Source organism: Mesoplodon mirus (assembly GCF_964341445.2).
Source record: "Mesoplodon mirus genome assembly, chromosome: 6".
In the NCBI taxonomy this organism is placed as follows: Eukaryota; Metazoa; Chordata; class Mammalia; order Artiodactyla; family Ziphiidae; genus Mesoplodon; species Mesoplodon mirus.
Genome location: NC_138982.1, coordinates 36,295,602 through 36,315,215, shown reverse-complemented (window position 1 = coordinate 36,315,215; position 19,614 = coordinate 36,295,602). Strand labels below are relative to the sequence as shown.

The following is a 19,614-nucleotide window of genomic DNA, read 5'->3' as shown; positions in this document are numbered from 1 at the left end:
GTTTTAAGAAAACTAAGACACCACTTTATATCTCAAACTGAGATAACTCAACATAATAAAGATTTTAGACCAAAATATTACATTCATAAACAAATATTATTAATTTTTAAATACCAATGAGAGCCATAGGATGACAAAATTTGGGGGGGGGGAATACATTAAAAAATAAATCAAGTATCTTTTACAGTTTTTGAGCACTAGTCCTGGAACTCAAAATCAAGAACATGGGTAAAAGTCAGACTTCTAAATCTGTAGAAGTTTTATCACTAAAACTATACAGATGATGGATTCATGCACACATTTGGCACATAGGTGCCAAAAAGGTGAACATTTAACAAAATTAAAAGCCTGAACATGTATATGTTCCTTTATCTAAAATTCAATTTAGTTTTTCACAAGGAAAAAGACCAAAATGGTAAAACAAACAAAAGCTAGGAATTGACAATGTTTCCTTTAAACATAATTAATAAGGTGGTTACCAAAGGGGCTAATTCCTAATTACTGTTTAAAAAATTTAAAAAGCATTTACTAGCTTATTTCCCTTAAAAAATACAGACACACACACATATATATATATATATAAAGGTATTCGTATTACTCAATCTATATCTTCTTTGGATAACTATATACATATCAAATGTTTTTTTCCAGATTAAAACAAACTGGGGAGATAAGCAATGAAAAGGTATAATTCCATTCCTCAAATAAGAAGTTTACATTTTCTTCCCAATTTAAAACATGAGACTTTATATCCATTGCAAGTAATCCAACTGAAATGCAGGTTAATTATGAGCTTTCTCGTGCCAAAGAGGAAACTGGAGTAAGGTAGGGGTGAGGGAAGGAAGCCATTTGGTACCTGATATGATCGGGCTTTTTCCTGTCATGTGAAAAAATGGGGCAGGATTAAAACATAAGGGAAAGGTGGTAAAAGAATGAAAACGCAAATGTGCAAAATAAGCAAAAGACTAGCATGATATGAAAATAAAGCAAGAATTAAAGGAACCAGCTTAAGCTCATAACCTAACAAAAGAGTCAAAAGTATACGTTGCATTTTGCTCACATACTATACATACATGCATTTATACAGTTAATTCCAATTCTTAGGGATCTGAAATGCTAATATTTCAGAAATATTCAAAATTTTCTTCAAAGCATTATGGTATAGAAGGTTCTGGTAGGACTTAGCACACTCTGCTATTATTTTCTACCTCTATGGTCACAGCTGTAAAATCTAAATAGTACCTTTCCTCATCTTAAAAATTTAAAGGAAATAATCACTACAGTTTTATATATATATATATATATATATATATATATATATATATATATATATATATATATATATATAAACCTGAAACAGATGAGAACTTTCCATAAGGAAAAGTTCCTCCCATTTGTTCACCCTCTTTTCGTCAAATGATAGTGGAGACTCTAAGGCCACACATAAGTAGAGTTTATCTTTAATCTATCTATACATTTCTTATTTGTATCTGTACTAGATTAAGATACTATATAATACATTTTATGCTTTTAGCTATATTTTCTAGTACACAAAGACTGAGCACAGCATGTAATTATTCAACTTCTTTATTCGTTTTAACACCTCACTACTAAATAATGTTAATATTTAATTATTTTCCTTGTTCCTTCATCTTTTCTAAATTTATCATTAAAAGCAAAAGAGACATACAGGTATTAGTAATCCATCTAGCACTGACTTGAGCTTGAAGTAAAGCTGACATACCGAGAAGATGGCCTGGTATGGAAACACTATTTTGTAGATATCACAACATCAAAAAATGTATATTATAGACATATAAAAATCTTAAGAGACACCACAAACCAGAAATCTGAAACCAACCAGAAACAAGCTCAACAATTCACATAAGACATAAAATGTTTCACTCCTTACGCTATTTCAATCATATCACACAAAATACCATCTCTTTGATTAAATTTCAGATCATAGAATGATGCTTTCAAGATATACTTAGATTTTATGAAACACAGGGTCAGGTTTTAAAACTATCTGGGAATTCCTAGTCAAATTCACATTTCCCTCAGGAAGATCTTTTTTAAAAGTTCATTTTGAAAATACTGTATGCTTCTACTCCATAAAACTATAGACAATGGCAACTTTGTCATCATATGATTGGCACCTTATGGTAACTACAAGAAAGTATGTTTCCTAAAACTAATCCACAAACAATTAAAAAAAAAAAAACTTAAATGGTGGGCAGAAAATAAATCTGTACATTTGAACAGTTGAATTCCTGGATTTTTAAAGTTAAGGCACAAATATAACAAATACACAGTCTTTTATTCAGAGGCTCGTAGAATATATTAAATCAAGCTAGACAGAGAACTAACTAGAGAAGTAGGGCAGAGTCTGGAAGTCATATACAGGTAAAGGGAAATTATTTGCACGTACTTCCTAACATTAGATTTTTGGTAACCTCATAAAAAAAAAATTTAGATACATTCCAAGTTTTTAAAATTGAAAAGCAGAAGAGAATTCTAAATAACATTTAATAGATAACTCTTTCTTTCTTCTCCCTTTTATAGCTACTGACCTATAACCTAGAAAATACTTAAGACTTTTATTGCAAGGTTTTGACTTTTGTTTTTGTTTTTGAAAAGGGATTTGTATAATGTTTATATGCTATATTCCTTAGAAGTCTGCCTTTAACTACTGTTGTCATCAAAATATTCTTTAAAGGTATATAAAAATGAAATTAATTTGCTATGCATAATTTATTCCTAATAATGCAAATGGATTAGGAAGGTTTTTTAAAATATTTTTTAAGCTATTTTTTTGTTGTTGTTATTGAAGTTGTATTTTGTCTTATCAAAATACAGATTGTTTGGAATTTCAATAGCAAGTTTTTTATTTATTTCTTTTTTTGACATTTCCTTTATATTTTATTTTTTTTGGCCTCGTGTAATGTGGTATCTTAGTTCCCCGACCAGGGATCGAACCCACCCGCCCCTGCACTGGAAGCACGGAGTCTTCATTCTGGGTTGATCCACTGTCTTCTGACCTTGGTCGTCTCTTGACTATCTGCCATAGCAAGTTTTTTATAAAGAGCCAGGTTTTGAGCCTCAATTTTGTCACAAACCAGCTGTATGACCCTGAATGAGCAACCATCTCCCTGCACTTCCATTTCTTTACTAAAAATTAGGGTGATAACTACAATCTATGATTCTAATCAATAACTGTCATCCTACCACACAGAAATGGCATCTCCTTTAAAAAGTGGCCTCATTTCCAAAGTTATTGTCTTCCTTACTTGGCAAATGATAGGTAACATATCTACAACTGAAAATTTAATAGTTATTCCCTACTTGATTTTAGTTATGTTTTAATGTCTATGCCAATTAATAAAATTCATAAAACATATAATAAAAAACCAAAAGGTCCATGCTTAAGTCAATTAATGTTCTTCCGTTGTCCTAAATGGGAATGCGATTTTCCACTAACACTTACTGTGCTTCATTTTGAAGTCTGAGAGCATTTCTGATTGGAGTAGTCCATGGAAGTTCATTTCATTTCTTCTTAACATAATGGTACAGTTTCTGTGGATTTACTGTATTTTCACTGTGTTAAACTTTAAGAAGGTTGTTTTGAAATCTGAAGGTTAAAATTCAATTCTAACATTACCTCATGAAACCACACTAGTTGAAAAATCTTTATTATAAAAATTTGACAACCACACGATTTTAATTTCCTACTCTGGCTATGGAAATTTGCCAGGAAACGCTTAAAAGATTATTGGCTTAATACAGAATTTTAATTTTTCATTTTTGCTTTATAATAGTTAAAACATTATTTCTTAATCAGACCATCTAGTTGATCCATCTATATTCATGTATTATTATTAAAGTTCTACATAACTCGGGCTTCCCTGGTGGCGCAGTGGTTGAGAGTCCGCCTGCCGATGCAAGGGACATGGGTTCGTGTCCCGGTCCGGGAAGATCCCACATGCCGCGGAGCGGCTGGGCCCGTGAGCCATGGCCGCTGAGCCTGCGCGTCCGGAGCCTGTGCTCCGCAACGGGAGAGGCCACAGCAGTAAGAGGCCCGTGTACCGCAAGAAAAAAAAAAAAAAGTTCTACATAACTCAGAGACTTAATATCAAATATGATCATTATTCTTTCCAGTTTATATTCACTCTCAAGTAAAGGAAAATTATTTCAAATACAACACACCATGTACCATTCAAACATCTGACAATATTGAATGCTGTGGAACTACTCAATGTATCACTGACATTTGAAAATATCAATAAATGTTTTTTCTATAACCTCATCACCAAGGACTCAAAATTAGTGCACAAGGAATCCATTTCAATGTACTGAATATCCAAGCATAATCGTTTCCAGTTAAATTAACAAAAATGTATACTAAATTAAACTTACCAAGAAAATTCTACTTATTTTGCTAATGTCCATTTTTTTAAAAAGAAAACAATCTATCATTAAGTGAATTCATATCTGTTCAAGCAGCAAATAAAATATACACTTTCAACCAATAATGTAATAGTATATCAATTAACCAGAACCCAATACTATTTTCAATTATTACAAAACTGTTCTAACTCTTTTTTTTTTTTTTGCAAGAAGGGAGGCATCCTTGAATAAAAGGCTAATCACTGCTATTCAGAAGAATGATCCCAAGACAATACAATCTTTTTTTTTGCTTTAATGTCTGAAATTATTCCACTTTATTAATATGTAAGAAAATATAATATTTTACACATTCATTCAAAAGACATTTACTAGATCAATATATATAAAAATCAGTTTAGAAAAAAAAATTTTAAGTTTTCGGTAGGCATCAAGTTTAGAAAAAAGGAGCACCAGCTGCCATACACACTTCACACATAAAAACAATTCCATATCCTAAAACTCCTGGTTAAAGTTATTGCAAAGATCCAAAGATCAGGAGCACCTCACTTAAAGATTCACAAGCCAAAATTAAATAAAAATGTACATAAACAGCATATAGGGGAGGAACCCAAAGGGAAAAAAAAAAAAGCTCACTTGTCATATTCATCCATTATATTCAAAATATAATTTGCAATCAGATGTATTTGGTAACAAATATGGGAGGAAGCTCACATTTAAAAATTTATTTACTGTAATGATCTAGTCACTACAGACCAAGCAGTATAAAAAGTCTCCTTGCTTCCTGGTTTAAACTTTGGTTAAATTTTAAAATTTAGAATTACTACTGTTACTTTTCACTTGCTTCTTAAGGCCCCTTTCCTAGAAGGGCCTTATCTTATCTTCAATGGACTGGATTCAGGAAAGTTACTAGGGACTGTGAATTTAGAGAATTATGAAGGAAAGAGTTGTCAAACCAAAGGGAAAGTCAGAAAACTGAGAATACGGAAAGAGCAAGACTAGATTTGAAATATATTACCTGTTCCAAGTTTTGAAGGCATTGCTGGCTCGTTTGAACAGATAACCTTCCATAACAATGCCATTTGCAGCATCTACATTATATTCTAGCTTAGAATCATCACTGGAGAAATCCTAGACAAAATAACACATTAAAAAGTTCATATGATTTTTACTGATTTCCCTAGACAACAAATCTATCCTAGAGAAACAGCTCAAACAGTAAAAAGCTCTGTATTAAGATAGTTGTATCAACAATATTCGTAAGAAAGCAGGAGAGACCTAAATGTTCAAAAATAGAAGAATGCTTCAACATATTGATGTATTTCAATCCAGTAGACTATTATGCAGTAACATAGATGAGTATACAGAATATACATTAAAAGAGAAAAAACAATATAAATTTTATAAATTATACAGCTTGGGTAAATAAATTGTATATACACTGCGATTAAAAGCACAATATGTATACAAATAGACAAAGGGAATAACTAGATATTCTATAGGTGTTATGTTTAAAATGTTTTCATTTAATCCCAATATTTTATGGTGATGTATCTGCTAACAATTTTTTTAAAGGAATATGGGTATATTTAATTGGGATTATTTAAATCTACCACTATTTTCTAAATATATTACTATTATGGCAGTTTTTAAAATCTGGTAGAAACAGTAACTCCACTCTTTGGGGGTTCAGAAAAAGGATTAAAATAAAATTATTTTTGCAAAGGAGAAGCACCACAGTGTGAAGTGAGCATTCCGAGCTCACTTTTTTATGAGGACTATAGAACTACTCATAGTCATTTTCTATCATTCTAATCATTCTAGTTTTCACTTGAATGCAATTCAAACTTTCAATTTTCCTCCAAGGATTCATGAAGTTTTGAAATCAGAATTCCCATATTTAAAATATTTCCTGGTGAATTTCCAAAGTAATTTCAACAAAACTGCAAGATTGCTGTGATCCCCAAATTGAAAACTCTAAAAATCAGTCTTGAAACTTTCAAAATTATTTCTGGACCAATAATCAAAATTAGAATGCTATCCTATTAGACAGTAGTAGACTTTCTGTCTTGAGAAAGATTTTGGTAGAGGCTGGATGACCACCTGCCAGAACGCTGGGATGCAGGGGTCCTGCACTGGAGGGGAAACGGAGTGAGAATCACCTAAGGGCTTTCCAAATCTAAGAGTCTATGACTATGGAAAAAATGAAACAGACTAACTTCAGAATTAAAAACAAACACTGCTGACATCTCTCAAAATTTAATCATAAAGACATAATAATCCAAAACAATCAAATGAAATAACCTGTAAATAAATTTTTACATTTCTTCCTGCTTTTACTTTGGGGGAAAAAATCAGGGAAATTTTAATTCCTTCATTTAAAATTTACTTGAAGCTATAATTTATTTAATTATGTAGACAGAATTAAGTCAGCAACAGATATAATTGAGTTCGGCAACATTCTAAAAATTTCATTTGTAACATCGGCATCTTTTTGCAATAATCCTGAAGCCACTTAAAACATAAAAAAGACTTTTTTCAAAGTGCAATGCATTATAAGTATTTTTTTCTAATTTCAACTACTTTTCTTGAGATAAATTAAGTCTTCAGTATAATTCCTATTAATATCAATTAATATTTTATAGTACTTAAAATGTGATAGATATTTTATAATGAAAGCAACCAATAATGTTGAATAAAATATATAATATTAGAATTTAAATATGATGAGCTGACAAATTGGAAGGAATACTCAAAGGCAAAAGAATAAGTGAATATTGGAAGCCACAGGGGTAACTAAGCAGAGCAAGGAAGCCAAGTTTCCCCTTAAGAGCGTTTGTCTCATCAGGAGAACTTGAAGCTCTGGTGTGGGGCCCAAGGAATAGAAGGCAAGGCCAAGGCTGGCCAATGAGGGGACTCTAAGAGAAGATTTCTCTTTTGAAATTGCAAGAAAGACAAGAAGGACCACTATTATCTCTTTGATTTAAGCTTATTTTAAAAGTCCTAGCCAGCAAGATAAACAAAAAGTAAAGGAAACAATTATTTGCAGATGATGTGACTTTGTATACATAACATCCAAAAGAATCCAGAGATAAATCAGTGTTAAAGAGAGCTTAAAAAGGCTACTGGTTACAAAATCAATACATACAAATCAAATTTTATTCTAATATATAACAAAAGTAAACAGTGAGAAAAGAAATTTTTAAAAGATAATATTTACAATAACATTTGCAATACAACTTAACAAAAGATGTACAAGAAAATTATCAAACTTTATGAAGGACATTAAAGAAAACTTAAATAAATGGAGAAATATTTCAAGCTCATGGACTAGAAGACATTTAAAATAAAGATATCAATTCTTCCCCAAATTGATTCACAGATCCATTCTTCCCCCAATTGATTCACAGATCCAATGCAATCCCAATCAAAATCCCAAAAGCTATTTTTATGTAACCTAAAAAGCCACTCCTGAAATTTATATGGAAATGCAGAACTTTGGCAATTCACTTTTGAAGAAGAGAAGGTAGGAGGCTTCGCTTTGTCAGATATCAAGATATGCTATAAAGCTAAAATTATTAACATAGCATAGTATTGGCATAATTAAGATAAAAAGACCAACAAAACAGAATAGAGTCCAAAACAGACCTCACATGTATGGAAATGTGATGTATAACAGAGTATACAACACTGAGTAGTAGGGAGAAACAAACTTTTAAATAACTGAATCTAGATAATTTAGCTACCAATATGAAAATAAAAGGAAACTGGATCTCTATCTCATACTATATACAAAAAACCAATTACAGATTGATTAAAAATCTAGATATATTGATAAAAGGCAAATCTATGAACACTTAGAAGATTAGGCAAATCTATAAACCCTTAGGAGATACACCATTGTGATCCGCGGTTGGGAAGGACACAAAAAGTACCACACAGAAAAGACATTTTAAAAACTATGTGAAAATTTAAAACGTATATACCCCAAAGGGGAGCTAATACCTAGCATATTTGAAGATATGATCAACAGTTAGCTAGGCAACATGATGGAAAAATGGGAGAAAGACTAACAGACATTTAACAAGGAGGATATCCAAATGACCAACAGACTTAGGAGAAGGTCATTAGTGACTAAAGCATAAATTAAAACCACAACAAGATGTCAATATCTACCACCAAAATAGGCAAAAAATTTAAAACTTTCACAGTACAACGAGGTGGCAAGCAGCAATGGGAACTCTCACACAGTGCTGCTTACCAGGAGTGGTATAACATTTTGAAAAATAATTTAGCATTATCTACCAACACTGAACATATATACACACCCTCTGACCCAGTTTTATTCTTAGGTATAAATCCATCAGAAATGTGTGCATATATCCAAAAGGCATGTACATGAATATGCATAGCATCGTTTCTTCAACTGATCAATTTCAATCCTTGAAAAAAATCTAAATAATTACATTAGTCATACTTTTCCTTAATTTTTAGTTTGACTGGATCTTGTTCTTTTTTTTTTTTTTTTTACCTGTAATGCAGCCTTGTGTCAGCATTTAAGGGCAAAAAAAAAAAAAACAATAAGTATTCATAATGAACAAAAACAGCATTATTCCCTTTAAGGAAAACAATAACTGACAATTATTTAAAATCAAATAAGTTTATCAGATTTAATAATCTACTACACTTGGACATTCGGTACAACATTGAGCTGCTTATACAACAGGGAAAGATATTAAAAGATGCATAGTGCAACAGAAACTAACACAGTACTGTGAAGCAATTATACTCCAATAAAGATCTATTTAAAAAAAGATGCATAATATTCATTAAATAATTCAGTTTAAACAAATAGTCACATGTTTCTAAATTTCATGACCTCTCATTTTAATTAAAAATGATTGGTCCTAATTCTTAAAAATCTTTCCAAAGTAACATCATTAAAACACGTTATCCAACCAAAAGTGATTCTAACTTCAAACAAAATAAAACATGGAGGTAGTCTTACCTGACTATAACTAGAAGTAATGAATTAAACATGGTCTGGTAGAAAATCTTCTGCTTTTTAAATAATGTTTCTCTTTGAGTATTAACAACCCATCACCAATAAAATTTTCCTTACTTTTATTACTGATTTCACTTTCATTTTTTTCCTCTGACATCTTCTATATCAGATCTAGTTTACTGGTATTTTAAATTCTAAATAAACCATAACAAAATTGATTTGACTGCTCAATACCAAGAGAATAGATTTCTTAAAGCAATGCTAGAAGGTATCTTTTTTTGTCTTTTTAGGGGAAAGTGTGATCGCAGTCCCCCACTACCAAAAATTATGCAGTTAAGTTTCCCAGGTTTGGGGAAATTGTAGGTGTGGGATGGATAAGCCTCACCCTGGGAAAACCACCTTTGTGATCATGGTATCTCTCCTGCCAGGTAAGTACAGAACACATCTTTTTTCATACTTTTTACATACATTCAACCTCCAGTTGTCTCCTTTTATTTTCAGATTACTACACACAAAAAAATGTCAATAACTATATAAGATAAAATATTATTAGACTGAGTTCCAGGTATATCATATTCAAAGCTTTTAGCATACAGAAACAAAAACTGGTTTCACATTTAAATCTTCATTTTTAAATATATATTTTTCAAACATTAGCTTAGCTAGACTTAGGCAAATTAATAAGAAATGCAAGTGAAATTTCAGCATCACTTGAGAGGGTAAGTGCTGCCTTAGAGTGACTGCAGCTGGAAATTCCTAGTACCAAACACACACATTGATGCTACGGTGTTCTCCAACCCCTGACCACCTCCAGCACCCCCCATCCACCGCCCCCCATATACACACACACATTTTTACAGGTGGTTGGTGATATCCTAACTGAAACTGTAAGTAGTGTTTTAAACTCTAAGGGCCACTTTTAAAGCAGTTAAGGCCCTAAGAGACTGATGTTTTTATAAACTGGTTCAAGAGCATGGCTTTCAAATATTTTGATATAAAAAAATAATAAAATACAAACCTGAACATCAGAAAAATATTTTATTTTTTACAAAAAAAGGAGGAATTTATCTATACAATTTAATTATTAAAGCAACTCAAAGGATCTTTTCCAACACAATGATATCCTGCTGAAACCAATAATCAAGAAATTGTGTAAAATGCGAATTAATCTCCTTTAACTTCTCCCCTCAAGTACCTTTTGTTGAATGGTGGAATGTTTTTGCTCCATTTCTCTTTTCTCCTTTGCTGCATCCACAACCAGTCGATCCAACTATAAAAGGAGAAAAGGAGTAAATGACAGAGACTTAAAAGAAAGAAAGACATGATTATTTTTCAAAAATCATATTCCAAATCAGTCAGTCAATTGAGGTTTACCTAAAAAGGCATTTTGGCTACAACTTTAAAGTGGAAGTTCTTTTTTTTCTGGTATCATATCCTCTTTGAGAAGGTCTTTAACTCCTCTAGGGAAAACATTTCTAAGAGCAATCATGGTTCCAAGCAATTGTGACAGGTGGCCCTGTCTAAGGCACAACAGTGATAACATGTTCACTCCTTGAATTAAGGAGAATGACTCTAGATTAAGTTGTCTGCTGATGCACTCAGCAATTCTGGTAGTCACTATCAAAGACAGAAAGAAGATATACTGGTGATTTTTCTTCCCAAACAGCAAAAACTAGCAGCTAAGCTAGTGTGTGCCAGCCTCACAAATTCAACGTAACAGACACTTCCAATCACTCAAGATGCATGATGTTTTCAAGTTGGCTTCCTAATATTACAATAAAATTTAAAAGGTAGAAAAAATAATTCAACAGATAAAAGAGAAAGCAAGAAAGGGGGAAGGGAGGGAATAGAATAGAATAGAGTAGGAGAGGACAGAATAGGATAGAATAGAATAGAATAGAATAGAATAGAATAGAATAGAATAGAATAGAAACCATTCATTAGATCAGGGTATAAAATCACCAATTTTTAAAGTCCTTTTTTTAAAAAAAATTCAAAAACTTATAAAATCATAAAATCCCATTTCTTTCTTGATCCTTTCCATCAGAAGAGAAATATCTGACTTCCAGTATTATGACAAAAGCACTGGCTTCTTGAACTCCTCTTTGCTGGAATAACAAAAATTGGGTTATAAAATACCCCATTATGTGGGTCTACTCTTCTAAACTGTGATGTATGTCATTTCATCTTTGAACACCCATCACCTCAAACTGACTAATGTGTGATAAATGAATAAATAAAAATGTAAATGTCAACAGACTACGGAGAAAGACAAAGTATTAAATGTCGAAATGTTCTCATTGATATCCTTTAAAAACAAAACTGAAAAAGGCCTTCTTAAAAGACTGTGTGATCCTTTATTCACTATCACAAATGGTGGTTTTTTTCTACAGGAGACAAATTCTGACCACAGAATCTTAATATCACTGAATAATAATAAAGAACCAAAAGAAAACATACTGAAATAGAACTATCACTATTATAAAATATTTTACTTAGATGGCAACTACACCACTCCACTTTAAGATCTAATGCATACTTACCTTAGTGACATGCTGCATTGATTTAATGGGTAATGCTGCACTAGGAAAATGTTTGTCCTCAATAGTTTCTTATACTGAATGAGTGGAATAACCATTATATCCTTGTTTTATAGCCTTTAAGTGAAAGCCATGTTAATGTTTTTCATACATTCAGACTGAAGTGCAGCAGAAGGCAGCCCCCAAGATTCAAATTGATATTTCTAAACTTGCATGCATGTACTTTCCACACCAGTACTACGATGCCAGTGATGGTAGTAAAATTGTCAATTTGGTAGTAAATTTCTCTGCTGCATCCCACCCCACTGCTATTGCAGCAGAAAGGGAGAAAATTCCCCTCTCTCTGTTGGGGCAGAAGTATAAAGAAAAAGATATCTTTCAACATGGTGGAGTACTGGAGGACGTATGAGTTGGGGAGGTGCTAATAAGGCTGGCAGTCTTGTCTCCTAGATGCTGGGTACTGTATCAGGAAGAGAGGGTTTGGAGCACAGTAGCATGTGTCCCATGTTTCTATTAGCATTGGACATCATGAGGTTAATAGGCTCCTATAACTAGGTGGCCCCAATCATCTACCTATGTTTTGAATCTCCTACACTCCTACCACCTTAGATTTCACCACTTCTCTTTCTGCCTTTCAACTTCTCCCATTCCCATTTCTTTTTAAATTTGTGCAAATTTAACAAATAAAATAATACCTTAAATAAAACCTTCCTACAACTCATACTCCCCTCTAGCTACTACCTGCTCTCTTTTCTTCAATACAACTTCTTAAAAAATTTTTCCCTGTTCTCCACTTGCCCATTTCATATTCATCTACCCACTGTAATTTAGCTTTCACCTCTTGGACCCTCAACTCTCACATCAGTAACACATAACCTTCTTGCTGCTAAACCCAAGAGGTAGTTCTCAGTCCTAGGGTTACTCGACCTTCTTTCCAGCATTTGCACTGACAACCACCCCCATCTTTCTGAGACACTCTTTCCTTGCCCTGTGCTGCCACGATTTTCTGGTTTTCCACCTCCTCTCCCATCAGTGTTCTCACGGAGCCCCTCTTACCTAGCCGTCTCTTAAAAGCAGATCATTCTTAGGGCTCTGTCCCAAGCCAAATCTCTTTTTACTCCATACTCATGGACCTTGACCTTAACTTACAAAATCAAAATTATTAGGCATGGTGTTCGGTCACTTCTATTTTTTTAAATAGGTTCATGATTTTGAAATACCTATTAACTCTCCTTGGGTCAATTCACACACTCTTGTGATTGCAATTAGCAATTACATGCTACTGACTCCTTTAGTGTTTCTTCCTCTTGAACTCCAGATATACCCACTTAGACGTCCTGTTCTCAAAATCAACACATTTAAACTTGAACTCATCATGTCCCTCCACTCTCAAATTGGCTACATCTTAACTATTCCTCAAGTCTATCTATTTATCTCCACCCTTACTGCCAGGACCCTAGTTCCAGATGCCATAATCTCATAACTGAATTACTGAAAGAATATCCTAACTGGCCACCCCCAACCAGGCCATATTATCCACCAGGCACTACAGGCACCGGAGTTTAGATGCTTTTCAAGGACCTGCAAAATTACTTGAGACCTGGGAGGGTAAAAACTGAAAAACTGAAATTAATAAATGTCAAAATATACAATTATTGAAACTAGTCAACTACAAACCAATTCATTTTTTTGATAAATTATACTTAATGTAAGATGAGGTTACAATCTAATGTTTGATTAAGATGTGGGGAGTGCCTAGGGCCTAGGAAGGTCTTGCCTTCTTCCCAAGTCTGGGTTGGATGTACTATCTACATGTTACAGTTACACTTTGATCCTCCAATACGTGGTAGGGATAGCTGGTTTCCTCCCAACATCCATTCTCTCCTCCTTTCTTAACAACAGAATCCCCAAATTCTAGTAGGTTAACATGGTTACATGCATTAAGACTAAATTTCCCAGCTTTCCTTGCAGCTAGTGTGACACTGGGTCATACACAGAAGTGGAATATACAATTTCTAGGAATATCCTTAAAGAGAGGCAATGAATCTTTCTTTCCCCTTTCCTCCTTCCTGTTGGCTAGAATTTGGATATGAAGGCTAAAGCTTGATAAACCACTTTGAACCATTAGGTAGAATCCAAAGATAGAATAAGCCTGTGTCCCTGCAGATTAAGTGACCACCATACTAGGCCTTTGATTTTACACAGAAGAAATAAAATTCTATCTTGTTAAAGCTCCTACTATTTCTGGTTTTCTATCACATGCAAACAAATCTAATCTCCATTTATATACCCAGACAGGGCACTTAGTACAGAGATTAATAGTGTGGTGACTTGTTATTTTCTTCCAATAGATTAAGTTCTGTAGAGGCAGGGAAGAGCATTTCTATAATTCACAGCATATGCCCTGCACACCAGCTTTCCCCAACACCATCCCAACACACACACACAGACACACATGCACACAGGCATGCACCACATTTATTTTTGGTCAATGAATGCAATTCTCATTCTGCTCTTACCTTTTCCCCATTTCCCTAAACTCTATTTTTCATCTTTAATCCCTCTCCTCAAAAAGTAACCTGAACCATTTTGGGAAAGAAAATCAACTGAAAATTGACAGAAATCCAGAAAACTCACCAGTCAACAAAAAAGAATGTCCGGGAACAGATCTAACATAAAGTTTTGATTAGATATCAAAAATAATTTGGACGTAATAAAATTTCTATATAATATTCTTATATATAATTCATGCATGTGCATGTGTGTGTGCGTGTGTATAAAATGAAAAAGTTCCCAAGAGTTCTATAATCTTAAGATTCTAAAATTTTATTATTCAAAATAGCAAAATGCAAATTTCTTTGAAAATAAAAAAAGAGCTATAACTCAAATAAAATACCAATTAGGACAGTAACTCAATAATCCAAATGTAAGAAACAAAAAAATAAATCCAGCTATGTATACTGTAAAAGAAACACTTTGTTTTAAAATTCTTCTTTTCGGTACCCTCATATACTATCTGTAACATTTTCTTTAACTTTAATCTTATTTTTGGTTACACATTTAACCCATACATAAATCTGCTATAGCACCAATATGCTAAATCTCTTTAAAAATACAGATATTAGAACAAAGACAACAAAAGGAAAAATAAACAAGTCAAACTACATCTAACTAAAAACCTTCTGCACAGCAAAGGAAACCATGAGCAAAATGAAAAGGCAACCTACCAAATGGCAGAAAATATTTACATATCATATATCTGATAAGGGATTAATATCTAAAATATATAAAGAACTCAGACAACTTAACAGCAAAAAAAAAAAGAAAAAAATCCAATTAAAAAATGGGCAGAGGATCTGAACAGACATTTTCCCACAGAAGACATACAGATGGCCAATAAGGGGTCAAAGGTACTCAATGTCACTAATGATGAAAGACATGCCGATCAAAACAACAGGGAGATATTGCCTCACACCTGTTAGAATGGCTGTCATCAAAGACAAGAGAAGACTGTCAAGGATGTGGAAAAACGGGAACCCTTGTGCACTGTTGGTGAGAACGAAATCGGCACAGCCACTATGAAAAACAGTATGGAGCTTCCTCAGAAAATTAAAAATAGAACTACTATGTGATCCAACAATTCCACTTCTGGGTATTTACCTGAAGGAATCGAAGACACTAACTCGAAAAGATATCTGCATCCCCACGTTCTGCAGCATTATTTAGCCAAGATATGGAAGTAACCTAACTAAATGTCCGTCAATAGATGGATTTTAAAATGTGGTATACATATACAGTGGAATATTATTCAGCCATAAAAAAGGAAATCCTGCCTTTTGCAACAACATGGATGGATCCTGAGGGCATTACACTAAGTGAAATAAGTCAGACACAGAAAGACAACTACTGTGTGATCTCACTGATATGTGGAATTAAAAAAAAACAAAAACAGAACTCACAGAAAAAACAGACTGGAGGTTGCTAGAGGTGGGTGTTGCGGGGTGGGAAAATGGGTGAGTGGGGTCAAAAGGTACAAAACTTCCAGTTATACATATGTCAATTATATCTCAATTTAAAAAAATACAGATATTGGTAAATAACACAGAATCAAGAAGTACAGTACATTACCTGTGCACCAAGATCCTTCATGTAGGGCCCAAGTTCACTAAATAGATCATATCCTTGATGAAAGAAGGCCAAATGGGCATACATAAAGGATAACATCTAACAGGAGGAAAAAATGGTTAGCATTTTAAAATCAATTCTTAGATAAATATTCTGAAATTTTTTAAAAAATTCTGATCCTATCTATTGTTTAAAAATTAGTCCACCAGAGCCCAAAATATCAAACCTATTTAAAATTAAACTGAGTCATTTTTCTTAAAAGAGTATTACAAAAATATTTTCAAACTTATATTGCAATAATTCAAAGAATCAAGTTTTCAATAGCTTCACCATCTTCCCAGGTACATTATAAAATATCTATGTGTCTTTCAACAAAACTCACTGGCAAAACCTTAAATTACAAATAAAACATTAAAATATTAGGAGGGGACATATGAAGCTCCCAAAACAAAGCAATCACATATACTTTACAACCCGTAGGTCACTAAGCACAACACGAAATAGGGGCCTGTTCGTTTTTTTCTCAAGATAGCAAAATAAAATGAGGCAACAGACTTTGCCAATATGGAGATTTTGTTATATTCATTCCAAAAATCCAAAAATGATTAATGGGTTAAGATTTTTTTCTAAGTTTTCCTACATTTTACCTATTCATGAGAGAAAAAACACTCTTATTTTTATTAAATTTTTACATGAGAAGGAATTAATTCAATCACAATACTGAAAGAATCCTCCAAACATCCATGTTATTTTTAGCAAGAAGAGACATCTGTTTAATTCTGTAAAATCTAAAATAGGTCAAAAGGTCCTTAATACTCAAGAATCCTTCAAAAGGAATTTTTTTGGAAGAGAAAAACCAATAAAATAAAACACGATGACAAAAGGACAAAGCTCACTAAAAGATGATTCTGGAATTAGATAACGCCAGTTGTACAACTTTGTGAATATGATTTTAAAAAACACTAAATATATTTTTAAAAAGAGAGGAAGAGATTAATAGTTACAAGTACATAAAAAGTAAAATATGCCTGCACCTCAAAACACAGAATAAGCATATTAAAAGATAAATAATAAACTAGGAATAAACATTTGACAAAGGGTTACTAGTCTTAATAGATAAGAGATGTTACAAATCAATATGAAAAGCATGAAGACCCCCACAGAAAAAGAGGGAAAGGACATAGAGAACATAAGTGACCAAGAAAAAAAAAAGGTGTGGGGGGACATTCATACTCATTTGCCTCAAAGAAATCCAAAATTAAACAGATGACATTTTCAATCTACCAAATTGTGGTAGAGTGGGGAAAATAATACCCAGTGTTCGTAAAATGTGGAAAAATGTTCACTCTTACACACTATTAGTGGAAATTTTGTGTGACCCTTAAAATTTGACAATATTCCTTAAAAGTTTCAATAAATGCTTCAACCCTTTGACTAAGTAATCTCTTGTCTTAATCTATCCGAAGGAAATATTATTCATTAGGATGACCACTATAATGCTATGCTTTACTTCAAAAACAGGGAAATTACTTAAAATCCATTAACAGGTAAAGTTAATTTATGGTATATTCAAGGTCAGCAAACTGACCTACAAACTATATCCAGCCCTACCACCTGTATTTGGATGGGCTATGGGCTAACAACGGTTTTTGCATTTTTAAATGGTTAAAGAAAATGAAAAGATATGAAATTCATGACATGTAAAAATTATATAAAATTCAAATTTCCATGTTCATAAAAAAAGTTTTATTAGAACAGTCATGCCATTCATTTACATATTGTCTATGACTGCTTTCCTATTACAATAGCACAGCTGAGTAGTTGCAACACAGACCATACGGCCTCCAAAACCTAATATATTTACTACCTGGCCCTTCAAGAAAAATGTTTGCTCACCCCTACTGTATTCATATGGTAGAATTCTACCTGGCCACAAAAGTCATCGTTAAATAAAAAAATATTTAATGACACATGATGATTTTGGAGTATATTAGTGAAAAAAGAAAATTATAGAACAGTATGTAGGAATGATTCCTATTTTGTTTTTAAAAATTAAATGGAATTTTAAGAGGTGTATATACATGTTCACATACACACACAAACAGGCGCATGCACACAGAGAAAAAAGACAAAGATTACACCAAGATATTAATAGTGGTTCTCTCTTGGTAGTAGCATTTATAAGTATTTTTATTCTCCCTTCATATATTTTATTTTCCAATTTTCTACAATTAACATACATTACTCTGAATCTGGAAAAGGTGGTGGAGGTAAACAGGAAGTATAATGTACTCATCTGATAAGAAATAACATAAATATTAACAGAGAATTTAGGAAAAACCTAGGGGTGGACAAGGATCAAAAGCAATTTCTGTAGATCCTTTGAGAAAAAAAAAACACAAAAAAACTTTAGTGAACAAAATCAGAGAGGAGAAATTATTTCTAAGGTTCTCAAAATATAAAAGAGTATAATGTATATATGACTATCATCCTCTGCCCACCTCCTTGTTAGCTTTAAGACGAAAAATGGGCAAATAAAAAATCACTGTTGCCATGCCATCCTTCAAATTTCATCTCATTTGTTTGCTACCTGCACTCCAAAAAGCTAATACACCATCAACAGCCCTAAGGGAAAAATTCTGTAAAATGACACTATGTATGCCCTCAATCTCAAATTATTTAAGTGTCTGGTTTAAGGAGATTACAGTGTAATTATAGATGAGACACACATAAATAACTATAACATAAAGGAGACCAAAAAAAGTGGTTAAGTGACATATAAGAAGTACAAAAGTATCATTAAGTAAGATTAATTATGAAGCTAGAATAAATAAATAAGTCAATAAATAAATACACATATACATATACAAACACATATATGGTGTTATTTAAACACTTAATACATACATTTAACTTCATATTAAAATATTTAGAACATCATTTCAATAAATATCTTACTGATTTCAGGATTTCTGATCTCCTTTTTGATTGAAGGACATTAATCTGAGGGAAAATGCACTTGGTTAATCACCTATGCATTATTTAAAAAACTAATCCAGAATGCAATACTGTAAAATTTGCTTATTCTAATGGTTTAATACTTTTCCAAAAAAGTAAATGAAAACAAAGTTCTAGTTTTTCACCTTTTGACCTGCTTTTTGCAAAAACAGTTAAGACAAACGTACCAATGAAACTCTCATCCATTTTTTCCACTTAAAGAACAACTGGCCATGTTCAAACCATAAAATTGTACTGTACTGATAAAACTATCACCTTGATAAACTTTTGAATTTCTTAGAATTCCGTCTTCTCTCCACCCTCCTTATCTAATTGCTCTTTTAACATACATCCTTAATACAAATTCTAATCACTTTTACCACTACCACCAACCACCATCATATCTTTTCCTGACTGCTACAATAGTCTATGAACTAGTCTCTGTTTCCACTCTTGACTCTTGACACTTCATTCTCCACAGAGCAACCAGAGTGATCTTTTCAAACAATAAATAAGATCATGTACATCTGTATTAAAACCTTC

The 19,614-nt window shown here is 32.7% G+C and overlaps 1 protein-coding gene across 3 annotated transcripts in view; it reads right to left on the bottom strand.

Annotated features, from left to right (window-relative positions):
• ACAP2 (ArfGAP with coiled-coil, ankyrin repeat and PH domains 2) overlaps window positions 1–19,614 on the bottom strand; it is a 167,877-nt gene that overhangs the window by 31,460 nt on the left and 116,803 nt on the right. For 2 of the 3 annotated variants that reach the window (XM_082626128.1, XM_082626130.1), the window contains exons 7-11: window positions 19,033–19,077; window positions 16,078–16,173; window positions 10,605–10,679; window positions 5,423–5,535; window positions 857–877 (exon numbers count right to left, since the gene is read on the bottom strand). In XM_082626128.1, coding sequence (XP_082482254.1) covers window positions 857–877; window positions 5,423–5,535; window positions 10,605–10,679; window positions 16,078–16,173; window positions 19,033–19,077 — 350 coding nt within the window. The remainder of the gene's footprint in view (window positions 1–856; window positions 878–5,422; window positions 5,536–10,604; window positions 10,680–16,077; window positions 16,174–19,032; window positions 19,078–19,614) is intronic. The other variant, XM_082626129.1, reaches the window with a different exon arrangement.